We start from the raw sequence: 12561 nt of genomic DNA, 5'->3' as shown, positions 1-12561 counted from the left end.
TTTGGAAGAAATCCGACGAAAACTGTGGATTTGTATAAGGAACATACACACATACCCACACACCCACAAACATACATCCATTTATATATATATAGATAGCAATGTATATATTCTGGTAGTATGTGGTGGTTTAACGGAAGTTCTGGACGTCTTGGATTTATTTCAAGAACGTGAAATATCGGACCTCTAACATTTTAAAAGAGGCAAAATTATTGGAGCCCTTCTAGCAGGAGTAAGTGTAACTGAAACATCTCAATTTTTTCGTGTTTCTAGAGGTACAGTATCTAAAGAAATAACAGCATAACACACAGCGCGGTAAGACAAGTAGAGCTAAGTAAAATAGTGGACAGAAAGAAAAGCTCAGAAAAAGAAACCGACGGGGTATTGAAATGAATTGTAATGTCTAAAAAGTGAACAACAGCAGCAAAGTGACCACAGAACTTAATCACCACCTGGATTCACCAGTGTGAGTGATTACAGTTAGAAGGGCACCTTTATAAACAAAACATTTACTGCAGAGTAGCGATTCCCAAAATTTTTCAAAGTGTTTCCATTATTTTGATAGTTACCAGTAAGTTAACCAAAACAATTTTCATTTCTGTACACTTGAAACGATTTCTGTAAATGGTTTGTATGAATTGAACTCAAACAAGTTTTACATGATGATTTTTCTTTTTGTATTTGCATTTCCCATCGGAATTTTCTCGCAGATACTTCAACGTGCAGACGGTTATTTTAAACATTTATAAAATTCTTACTTTAAATAATATTTTTTTTACGATTAATGTCTGCAAAAAAAAAAGATAATAATAATAAGTAAATAAATAAATAAATAAATACATAAATTAATAAAAATAAATAAATAAATAATTTATGAACTAGAACGTAATTTTTCAATGATAAAAAAAGGATTATTATGGATTTTGCCTTAAATTTCATCTGCGGGAAGGTACAATGAACAATTTTTTCAATGATTTGCATTGCTATATGTATTGGTCTATCGTACATTTTATTCAATTATCCATTTGCTTTGAGCCATGTATATAGCGTGCCCCTTTTTATCTGCAAAACCTCTGTTTTCACAACCATTAGTTCTAAGTGCATACTTCCAATTGCAAAAATGATCAATTAAGGTGCAAAGTTTAGATATTTAAAGTTTTAAGCAAGTGAATAGTACTTTGAAAAAGTTGATATAATGCATAATACACTCACACAAAAAAAAGAAAGAAAGAAAAAGCACCTTCACACAAAATGCAGTAATTGAAACAATTAACTCAGTGGTTTGGAAACATTTTATACCTTCTCCCCTCTTTTTCGTAATGGAATTGTTCTGCCTCCCCCCCCTACTTTAATTTCCAAATAATCAAGATTAGTTCGTGCTATCCTGAAGTTGCAGTTTATTTAATGGGTAACAAAAACAATACCATATTTTATGAATTCTATTACTATGCTCGGGCATTGAACATTTTATTACATTTAACAAATCTAACAAATACGTGGTTCCGTGGTAGAAGTTTCGCTTCATTTGTCGGAGATTGTGTGTTCGATTCCGAAGAGCAACACTTGAGAGGTCAGCAGTTCAGAATTGATGCTGCCGTTCAGAAAGTCATCTTGACGTGGTTTCGCATTCTTGACGATGATTTCTTCCATGTCGGAACTTCAATTGTTTCCTTAAAGGTCCAAAGAAATGGAAGTCACTTAGTGCGACGTCGGGACTGTAAGGAGGGTAGTTCATTACATCCCAAAGCTAAAGCTTTATCATACATCATGTTTTATAGGCGGGACATGTTTCCGTCAACACAGTCATCTTCTAACTGACATTTTTTTCTTGTTAGTGGACACGCAGCTCCACCCAACGGTACCGCTTGAAAGCTCTGTTATCTTCGGCGTGATTTTTATTTATAAAGAGAATCCGCCCTCTCATTAGAGCTCTTGTTAAGTTACTTTTTGAAACCCCAACTTATATTATTAATGATACAGTTGTAACAGCTGTGTGCCCCTTAAAAATATTCAATGCCTCTGTAGATAAGCGCGTCTACATACTCGAAACCACCGAGTCACTTTCAGACGTGGCGTCCTGTATACCGGACATGAACTTTAAACAACTGCTAATTATTTATAAATTGAATAAATTGCTCGATTGTTTTCGTAGTTGACTCTTTACAACTACGAAAACTACGCAAGAATTTTTCATTTTAGGATTGACAACATAAAGGGGTTGGGAGAATATGACTGGCTCATTTTCCCATCCACGGATTCTCATCGTAAAAGCGAGTTTTTTCTGATTTTTAAAAAAAATATACAATCTTGTATTAATCATTTCAAATGCTTATATTATGTCTTATTATTGTTTAGAGAATATTTTACAAAGAATCTTGTTTGATGTTTCATCGTTTTATTATCTGAAATATGTATTTCAGTAACATATGTCCGGATTATCGGACGTGTCATAACTCTTTTCATACCTATTCTATTCTACCTTCTTTTCTCACCTATAAACTTGAAATTTTATTTATAAGATACTCTTTACCATAGTACATTGTCTACCAAATAAAAACATGTTTGGTTAAGTATTTCAAAATTCCGTCTAAAAGTAAACACAAGAATTTAATTCCGTCCTTAGTGTATGAAAAATAACAGAAAACTAACAAAATAAAGGCACAAATTTTTGGAGGAAACTCCATTTACACGTGTTTCGGCGTTATACGGAACGCCTTTTACAATGCAATAGAAGTGAGCTTATTTGTGCCTTTACGTTGTTTTAGTTTTCTTTTACTTTTAAGTTAACACAGTTAATCTTTGAATCTTAAGTCTTGTACAATGTTAACTTAAGATACTTACCATTTTACATGGGTACTTATTTTTAATCTTACCTATAATGTAATCGTATTCTGAGCGGAAGATTGATTTTAGCCTCGGTGCTGATCTTTGTAGAGACAGAGATATCAATAACAGAGGAAACAACGGAGATGTTGCAAATGTTGTAGGATAACTTAACTCCCTAACGAAATCAATAGGCTCAGTAGTGTCCATTTGACTTGAAAAGAGAGAGAAAAATTAAAAATCCTAAATGCCTTTTTTTACATATTTTCAATTCAATTTCCATTATAAATTGTAAAATAGTTTCCTCTCATTAACGAATAAAATGGATTGGTTACTGGTGGCTAGACGCACGTCCAAATTTCTGTTGAAATTGGGTTGTTTCCCATTTTTCAAAAACATTTTTTTCTGAAAGAGCATGGGCAAAAACATCGGGTAAGTTACTTTTTTTCTTAATTTTGACTTATATTCTTTCTTAGGAAAACAATCTTAAACGAACTCGGCCCTTGTTTTTTAAGGCCCCATATATATATGAGCCGGCGCATCAGCTTAAGATCAGCTGTTTTTGGTCGGAGCGCATGTTTGAATGGTTGCATTTACTGGCGAGTTATTGCGTTTGCTAATTGTTCATTGCGAGCGATTATTAGCGGCCCGTGAATTATTTATTCAATAAAATATTATTTTTGGCAAATTTGGCGAAACCCAGAACTTTGTTGTGGGCAACCCTAGCAGCGCAACAATAAAAAATCCGATTCAAAATGGCTAAACTTACGCTGATACGTCAGCCTATTTAGCGGCTCTGGTTGTTTTCATTTTCACTGCTGACGTCACAAGTGAGCAAATCGCTAGGGTTTCCGGAATAAAGTTTCAGGACGCTGCCAAACTTCTCTAAATGAATATTTTATTCAACTAGCAATTCTCGTTCCGCTAATAAATTGCTCGCGGTGAAAAGTCATTAAAAAGCGATATCTTGTCAAAAAAGAAAAAAAAAAAAACAGCCATGCGCTCCGATTCAAGATGGCTTTCGTCATTTGTGGTGTCACACGATGAAGCATTTTGGTTTTAAAATCTGACATTTCAAAAAATTGACTAAAAACTAAATGGTTGGATAATAAAAGTATTTTCTGGGTCCATGTTTTTTTTTGCTTATTCTACCAATTTTAGGGACTAAAAGTAGTACTTTTGACTGAAGGAAACAAACCCATTGCTTCTAATAGTTATTGAAAACTCAACGCACTTGTAATAATCATCATCAGCAAAGTGTGCAAAAAGTTAGTTTTTCCTTTCATTCTTCATCCCCCCCTCCACCTTTTTTTATGAATTTTACAATAAATTAGAAGTTATTTGGAAGGATCTTTTAAGTATCAGTTTAATATTGAGTGACAGATGTGGATTACTCTCTTAAACTTATGACTTGACGTGAATCAAAGAAATCCTCGATAAGCTGCTTTATTAGAAACGTTTAAAGTTACCAAAATCCACAAATATATCGTCGCATCAGAGCAACAGTAAGACATCTAATCCCAGGAATAACACTAAGATATCCTACTGTTGTTCTGAGCCGATGATATGCTTACTTAAGTTTAGCCTTGAAGTTAAATTTTTAATTTTATTAACAAAACTTACTTAATAAATACTGATCATTCATCTGCATGAAAAATAAAGTTAAGGAATGAAAATTACGCAATACATTGTTTTAACAATAATACTACCTAAATTTAAGAGAAAATGAGAGCTGAATTTCATGTAACAAATTCGAGGTTGCAAAAATGTTACGTTCGTCAGACTATAGTAATTTAGTTTCAAAAACCAATTTATGTGATTTATACTGTGTTTTCGCATGAATATTACACAGAAATTTATTCTTTCATAAAGTTTCACAAAACCACTAGCAAATGATTATTAGACGTTTGAAACTCATGTTATGCAACGAAACAGTCTCTCAATTGTCACGATGGAATGACCTAGTAACTTTTGAATGAAGGAAACAACTCCATTAAGCGCCAAACAAAAACCATTGCAAAAGAAGCAATAGTTGTGATTTACAGCGTAAAACTTTGATATTAAGCAAATACAGGTGTTATTTTAAGAAATGAAATCAGATCTAATTTTTCTTTTCGTTTCGATGTCATTTCATGCATAAAGATTTACTAGCGAGACAATTAATTACTTAAATTCCACTCTTTTTTTCATCTGGACATGCAGACAATTTAGAATTTAATAAAAGATACTACTCGAATTTGCCTGGAACTGTTCAAAACTGTGTTTTGGAACAAAGGCCGTTAAAAACAACTTTTTACGCAAATGACATTTTATATGACTTACAAATAAATAAATAAATAAATAAATAAACGATTCACATTTTGAAAATTGCATATGATCCAACTCGAAAATTGAGGGCAATGGGCTGTTTCCATCAGTCAAGAGTACTACTTTTAGTCACTGAAGTTGATAGAATGAGCAAAAAAAAAAAAAAATGGAGTCAGGGGGGGGGGGGGTGGAAACATGCAGCGAGGAAAATCTTTTGTTTACAAAACGTTTAAGTTCTAATTAATTTTTTTTAAGCTATCCAATTTTTCAAACACGGAGTGGTCTTTATGACATCACAAGTGATGAACCTCGGCGCGCACTCCATTGGCCCGCTAAATGTTTACTCTTCCTCTATCGATGCCAACAGACGTGAGTAAAGAAGCGAATTAAATATTGCGCTCAGCGCTAACGGCATCAGTGGATGGGATTTCATCACTTGTTATGTCATGTGCGGAAGCGTCAGTAAGTAAATTAAATCTGCGCACCGAATAAAATAATTTAAAAAAAATATTGAACTTTGTCAAATTACATGAAATACACCGCCAGCTCAGTCATTTCCAGCCGAGGACTGCAGTTTCGTGCTTATTAGCACTCATCAGCCCGGCATAGGAAAGTGACTGAGCTGGAGATGGAAAACCTCTTAAGGAAGCCAAGAGTGCACAACAAACTGGTAGCTAATATAGAATTAGCGCAGACCAGACGAGTGACCGAAGCAATGGTTCGGTTCAACTCGAGGATTGAAGGCAAAGTCATGGTATATTCAGTAAATTACCGCCCAATAGCCAGGGCTAAAGCAGAATTACATGAAATACACCGCCAGCTCAGTCCTTTCCAGCCGAGGACTGCAGTTTCGTGCTTATTAGCACTCATCAGCCCGGCATAGGAAAGTGACTGAGCTGGACATGGGAAACCTCTTAAGGAAGCCTAGAATTATCGCAGACCAGACGAGTGACCGAAGCAATGGTTCGGTTCAACTCGAGGATTGAAGGCAAAGGCATGGTATATTCAGTAAATTACCGCCCAATAGCCAGGGCTAAAGCAGAATTACATGAAATACACCGCCAGCTCAGTCATTTCCAGCCGAGGACTGCAGTTTTGTGCTTATTAGCACTCATCCGCCCGGCATAGGAAAGTGACTGAGCTGGAGATGGAAAACCTCTTAAGGAAGCCAAGAGTGCACAACAAACTGGTAGCTAATATAGAATTAGCGCAGACCAGACGAGTGACCGAAGCAATGGTTCGGTTCAACTCGAGGATTGAAGGCAAAGGCATGGTATATTCAGTAAATTTAGAGGTTTTCCATCTCCAGCTCAGTCACTTTCCTATGCCGGGCTGATGAGTGCTAATAAGCACGAAACTGCAGTCCTCGGCTGGAAATGACTGAGCTGGCGGTGTATTTCATGTAATTCTGCTTTAGCCCTGGCTATTGGGCGGTAATTTACTGAATATATAACTCAAGAAAAATGGCAACAGCTAACTTCTTATCAATGAGATCTTTCACGCGAATTAATTTCTGCAGCGGATAATTTTATTCGTATTTATCCAATGGATTGTGACTTAAATTGGAATAAAAAAGGAACTATCGATCAGATCTTTTTCGAACTGGTCTATAAACATTCCCAGTACCAAAAATAACAAACGGTGAAAGTTTCAGCCAAATCTGCCGGGTAGTTTTTGAGTTCATGTATGACATACAGACAAACATTCATTTTTATATATAAAGAAGATAATGCACTTGATATCATTTTGTCCTTAGTCTTATCATTCCTATCACATGTTTATAACTTTTGGGCGGAATGGTCATGACGTTTTAATGCTTTTCACTTGACAAGACATAGAGGTAACGAAGGTAGGCCTTTAAATGCCGACCTTCGTTAAACCTTTACATGTTTTGAAAACAGTTCAATATGAGTTCATTAGTAAGGATGGTAATAACAGCCGTGATTTTTAAATATTTACTTAGATATTAAAAACACCTAATCAGGAAGCATAGAAATTTTTACATTAGGGTGGTTCAAAAATACATGTAAAAAAAAAAGTTTCTCTTCGATACCAGGACACCCCTCAATATTTTTGCACTTGTAGATAGTAATATACTGGAAGAATTTTAGCTTACTATTCAACTGAAAGAGGGTGCTCAATCCCCTCCCCCAACCTTCAAACGTATGGGGAGGAGTGTTAAAAAATACATTGAACTGAAAAAACAATGCTACATATTATAACATGCACTAAGAATATACATATACATTGCAATAAAATAATTATGTATTAAAATAAATAAATAAAAAAAAAACAGCTGGGGAAATTAAATGTTCCTAAATTTTTGACATTTTCTATGCTACGGCTAATGTTAAATGAAGAGGTCATTGAGCTACTTCTAAAATTTGAGTAAGAAGTTAAAACTTTTACAGCATAATACTCTTAGTAAGTGTAAAAAAAGGGGGGGGGGGGTGTCTTGGACTCTAGCTGAAAAAAAAAAAGTTTTTTTGGACCACTCTGTTCTACATTCATAATTTTTATTTTATTTACAAAGTTCTGATGGCTGCGACTTTAACTGAAAGTTATTTGGAGTGGTAGTTGCACCTAGTGGTCATAAAAGCTTGTAAAAACTGTTGGATGGCGGCAATGATACAAAATTCTGGGGAAAAGTTTAAACTTTGGGAGAAACATATTAATGTATGCAATCAAGCAAAAAAGAAACTTGATTTCAAATTAGGTTACTTGAAGCTTTGTAAAAGACGTTAGAGAGTTTTGTAAGAGACGTTAGATTTTAGTTTTTTTTTTTCTATTGGCGAATCATAAAATATAGAAATTCAGACTATGGACCGATGATGGTGATGATATTTTAGTACTTTTTTTAAACCTCCACATGAATAGGTACTATTTAGCAGTGTTAAGTTCCTATTATTTTTTTTTCTTTAGAAGATGACAAGCAAATGATAATGAAAAAGGAAATGGAAATCACATTTTAAGGTTAACATGAGCGTGGAATGAGAAGTTACAACTTTCTAGAAAAATTTCCATACACAGATCAATTTGTGCAATGTTTATATGAGGCTTATTCCAAAACTAAGGTCCGTTAAAAAAAAAAAATTCAAAACAATTGTTATATTTATATTTTAAAAATATTTTTCGATTTTTCTACTTAATTTTCATACTAATTCAAACATTTATTACACCGTTCAACAAGAGTTAGACTGCCTAGGTTAAACAAATCAACCACCTATGAGAACAGCCAGTCTTTAACAGCTTCTTTTACTTCATCATCTGAGGCGAAGTGCTTGCCACCAAGAAACTCCTTTAGGCAATGGAACAAGTGAAAGTCACTCGACGCCAAGTTCGGGCAGAGCGGTGGGTGATTCATCTGTTCAACAATTCCATTCAAAAAACTTGATCAGAGTTCGGGTTCTTTTCGCAGTATGGAGTCTGGTTTGTCATGCAACAATAACACTCCCGACGTCAAAAGCCTTATCTGCCAATGAATTTCTGCCGCTGAAATGTTTCTTGCTGACAAAACCCGAGCCACTAACCTTACTTCACAATCTGCGGACCGATCAATTGTCTCAAACATTATTAACATCACATAATAACAATAACGAAGCTAATGGCGGCGTTTAACAGGCAAGGCAAGCCGGGGGTCGGAGTGCACGCGTGTTTTAACATTCAACTGAAATTTAAGTAGTAACGATGAATCGGACCTTATTTTTGGAGCAAACCTGGTACTATAGATAATTCTCAAAAGCAACACACCTTTTGACGGTAAGTCATGAACGTTGTATAAGGAATTGAAATTCGTTCTTACCCGAAAGATGTCCAAGCAACAGAATGAAGTACGTTTCGATGGAAAGTCTTAAAATTATTTTAGAATTAAGCATTTAACGCACAGGTGCTTCATAAAATGTTTGGTTACAATTTATAGGCATTAAACTGGGAAATAAAAGTTTAATCTCACCTTTTGGATGGCTATAATTGGGCTGCAGTATTTACTTAAAACAGCTGCGCATATCGTCTACAATTAATATTCACACCATAAAAGGCTAAGTATGAATTTACTCGCGTTTCATATAAGTAATAGTACTTTATAGAATGATCAAGGAAGCTTCTCCTTAGAGGAAATAGCAGCATGAATTTATATTAAAGTATAATTAGTTTGATAAAAGTCATCAGAGAATTTTATGTCGCCATGACGGTTGACGGAACACTAATGACTTTACTTTCAGATTGATCATCATCTGAATTTTAGTAGTTTATTTTTTGCTCTGAACTATACGATGTACCATACAAAGCTCTGGTACGTGACGATGCGCTGGAATTTGAGGCTCAAAGAAAAATAAATAAATAAGCAATACATAATCTTTATTTCAGCGATCTTTAAAATATATTTGTGATAACAACAATCTTACAGTATTCGGAGCTGGTCCACAACTAGCTTTCGAGTTCAAAACAGGTAGGGGAATGCGGGGCACAGTGAAAAAGTTGGGATAAATTAAATTTTTTTTAAATGAAAACTTCATTTGAAGGTACAGTCCATAAAGAAAAAACATTAAAATTTTATAAGAAAATTTCTACCAAAGTGTTATTTTTGACTTTTAGGGATTGATGTGTATTTTCAAAAAAAAAGTCACACTTTATTCTTAGCCTCATACCAAGGGAACAATTCAATTGTCAGAATATTTACTTAATGAAATATTTCCTACCTGTTTAAATAAAGTATGTTTCTTTCTTTTTTTTAAAGTGAACATTCGTTTAAATGAATTAATAGAAAATATGATTTATGAACGAATAAAAAAAATATTAGCTAAAAAATCCACTATAATAATAAAATCTGTTCGCGTCCGTCTGTCTGTCTGTCTGAAAATCGATCTTGTCGAGAACCGCTACGAATCGAGAGTCAAACGAGATAACAATCAATTCGAAATTTTCCAAAGAAAAAACAATAGGACGAATCTCGTAATTGTGCGACTTTAATTAGCGTAGATATTCGCAACACCAACGAACTATAGGGGGCACTGCAGTCACTGTCTAATGGCGGACGAAAAACTAAAACAAACGCACGTGGTAACGAAGAAAATGCTAATAAGCCTAGTAAATTTAGTTCGTATGCATGATTTTTTCGCTTTATTCTTTTTAAATTAATTTTCAAATCTTGTTGATATTCTGGCCCACGTAAAAAGAAATGAGAATTCAAGAAGCATTACTAAACGTCAAAGATTAGTGCAAACTACCGTAGTTCTAAGCAGCTATTTCCACGATGTTGAATTCGATATTTATCAATTCTTGATAAAACTAAATAATAATTGTGGCCTGACAAGAATAACAATTAATGCTAGAAAATTCAATATGACATTACAAATTATTATCGAAAGAAGATGATACTTCTTTGTCTTGCTTGGCTAGCGCTTACTGTTTTGCATTTGTAGCTGAGTTATTTCTCTCAAATTCCCGAATCGGTTAATTTAAAATTTTTCTGTTTCGATGTTTCTAATTCCTGAGTTATGATTTAATTATGTCATGCTGTGCAAATCATCGACAAAATTCTCACGGATATATGGTGGTAGTTTTCTTTTCAGTTTGATCTACCATAATTTCTTTTTACTTATCGAATTCTGTAATGTTTCTACCATTTTATTCCACTCATTATAAAAATTAAAAATGGTTTAACCGCAACATGCGGAATCTCGCCAAGGCTACTTTGCTCGCACAATACTAAAACTGTAACCATAAACAAATTTCTCGAAACCTTTCATGAGCTGAGAATAAAAGGAATAAAGTAAATTCTTTCTCGGTTAAACATTTTTCATTTTGTTCTACAATAATGTATTCAAGAAAATATTTTACATACTGTCCATTCCAACTAAATGCTGCTGTAAAATATGGTTAGTTTAATTAATTTTAGATTTAAAAAAAAAAACCATATTCTTACAAATTCATACAAAACAATAAAAATTTTTACCTTGTATAACGTTATCCAAGTTTGTTAATCCAGAATTTTCACTTTCACCATTTCTCAACAATTCATATTTTAGAAGGAAATAATGAAAACTAACATTATTTTGAGAAGCTCGAGAATACTACTAAGGGACGAATTAATTTCCGTAGCTGAAAGCAAACTAAGACACATCGATTGCGTTAATAAATACTCAAAACAAACTGCCTGTGTTTACGTCAGCAGACATACGTGGAACGCAACGTGGCAATGTTTTAGTTTCATCGGCATTTTTATAAATCACCGCAAGGTAGCGTATTCGAGCGCTGGAGTTCCGAATAATTGTTTTAAAAGAGTTTTTTTGGCTGCTGTCCAAATCTTAAAACAACGTTTCCTTCTAGAATTTCATTTTAAATTAGTTTAAAATTGGTTGCTCTATTCGGACATAGCCTTTATTTTATCGTCTGCCCTTTTTTTATTTTTTACATTCACCGTTCTTAACTCTTTTCAGCATATGAAAATTGTTTCTTTAGCTATGTTTATTTATTGTAGTGTAAGTTTATCATTCACCTGCCTCATATTTTGGTACATTTAAGATGTGTGACTTATTATGTTTATTTTGTTGGACTTTTTTCCGTCACATGGGTGAGTTTTCGAATCGAATAACTCTCCTTTTGCTTCCTGTTTCTATTTTTGAAATACAGTTTGTATCGTTAAAAGAACATGTTAAATTAAGACTGTTTGGATTTCTTTAAGTGAAAGGGAGTTGAACAAAACAGATTGTTTTTAAGGATTTTAACTAAAGCTAAATTGGAATCTGATGACTTGGTATTAAATTAATGTTTATTGGTATTAATTTAGTCTTGGTGCTTTAGTTTTATGTGATCAACCAAAAAGTGTGTGTCATTTTATGTAAAAAGCTGATTGTAATTGTACATAAATATTTCAGATATAGTCTATTAGATGTAATTCATTTTAACGTGAGCACAGGTTATAGTTGATAATGCATATATTTTCATCTTTTGTGCTAATTGAAAATACTCATAACTTGTATCATTGATAACTATGATTAACGTTAAAGAGATTTCTGCCAAAAAATGCTCTACTGGTGTTTTGCAAACCTTGCATTACGCGTATTTATTTACTCCTTAACGCATTAGAAACTGATGTCAGAGTAATACAAAAACATCAATTGGACATCTCTTTCATTTTTTAAGTAGCCCGTGCAACGCCGGGCACGCAGCTATTGATTAAATAACGTGTGAATAAATTATCGAATGATAAATCAATAAATGAATGAATAAATAAATAATTCTTTAGAATTTATTAATAAATAATAAGATCAATGAATAAATAAATGAAATAAATTATTCCATTTCGCCCCATTTACTTTGCCCCGTATGTACTTGTCAAATTGCCTTACAGAACTAAAATGAAAACATGCTTAATATTCAATAAATAAGTACTGCACTGAATATCAGTACGTCTTAATTGATGTTTGAAAT

The 12561-nt window shown here is 33.6% G+C and overlaps 1 protein-coding gene across 3 annotated transcripts in view; it reads right to left on the bottom strand.

The window, feature by feature from the left end:
- LOC129225099 (glucose dehydrogenase [FAD, quinone]-like) overlaps positions 1 to 9047 on the bottom strand; it is a 59267-nt gene extending 50220 nt beyond the window's left edge. The window contains exons 1-2 of one of the 3 annotated variants that reach the window (XM_054859656.1): positions 8933 to 9047; positions 2874 to 3037 (exon numbers count right to left, since the gene is read on the bottom strand). In XM_054859656.1, coding sequence (XP_054715631.1) covers positions 2874 to 3033 — 160 coding nt within the window. In that variant the 5' untranslated portion in view covers positions 3034 to 3037; positions 8933 to 9047. Of the gene's footprint in view, positions 1 to 2873; positions 3038 to 8353; positions 8376 to 8880 lie in introns of those variants that run through there. The other 2 variants (XM_054859657.1, XM_054859658.1) reach the window with 2 other exon arrangements.
- Between the last annotated feature and the right edge of the window lie 3514 nt (positions 9048 to 12561).

Source organism: Uloborus diversus, chromosome 6 (assembly GCF_026930045.1).
Source record: "Uloborus diversus isolate 005 chromosome 6, Udiv.v.3.1, whole genome shotgun sequence".
NCBI lineage: Eukaryota > Metazoa > Arthropoda > Arachnida > Araneae > Uloboridae > Uloborus > Uloborus diversus.
Note: the sequence above shows the minus strand (reverse complement) of the source record. Positions and strands in the feature narration are given on the sequence as shown.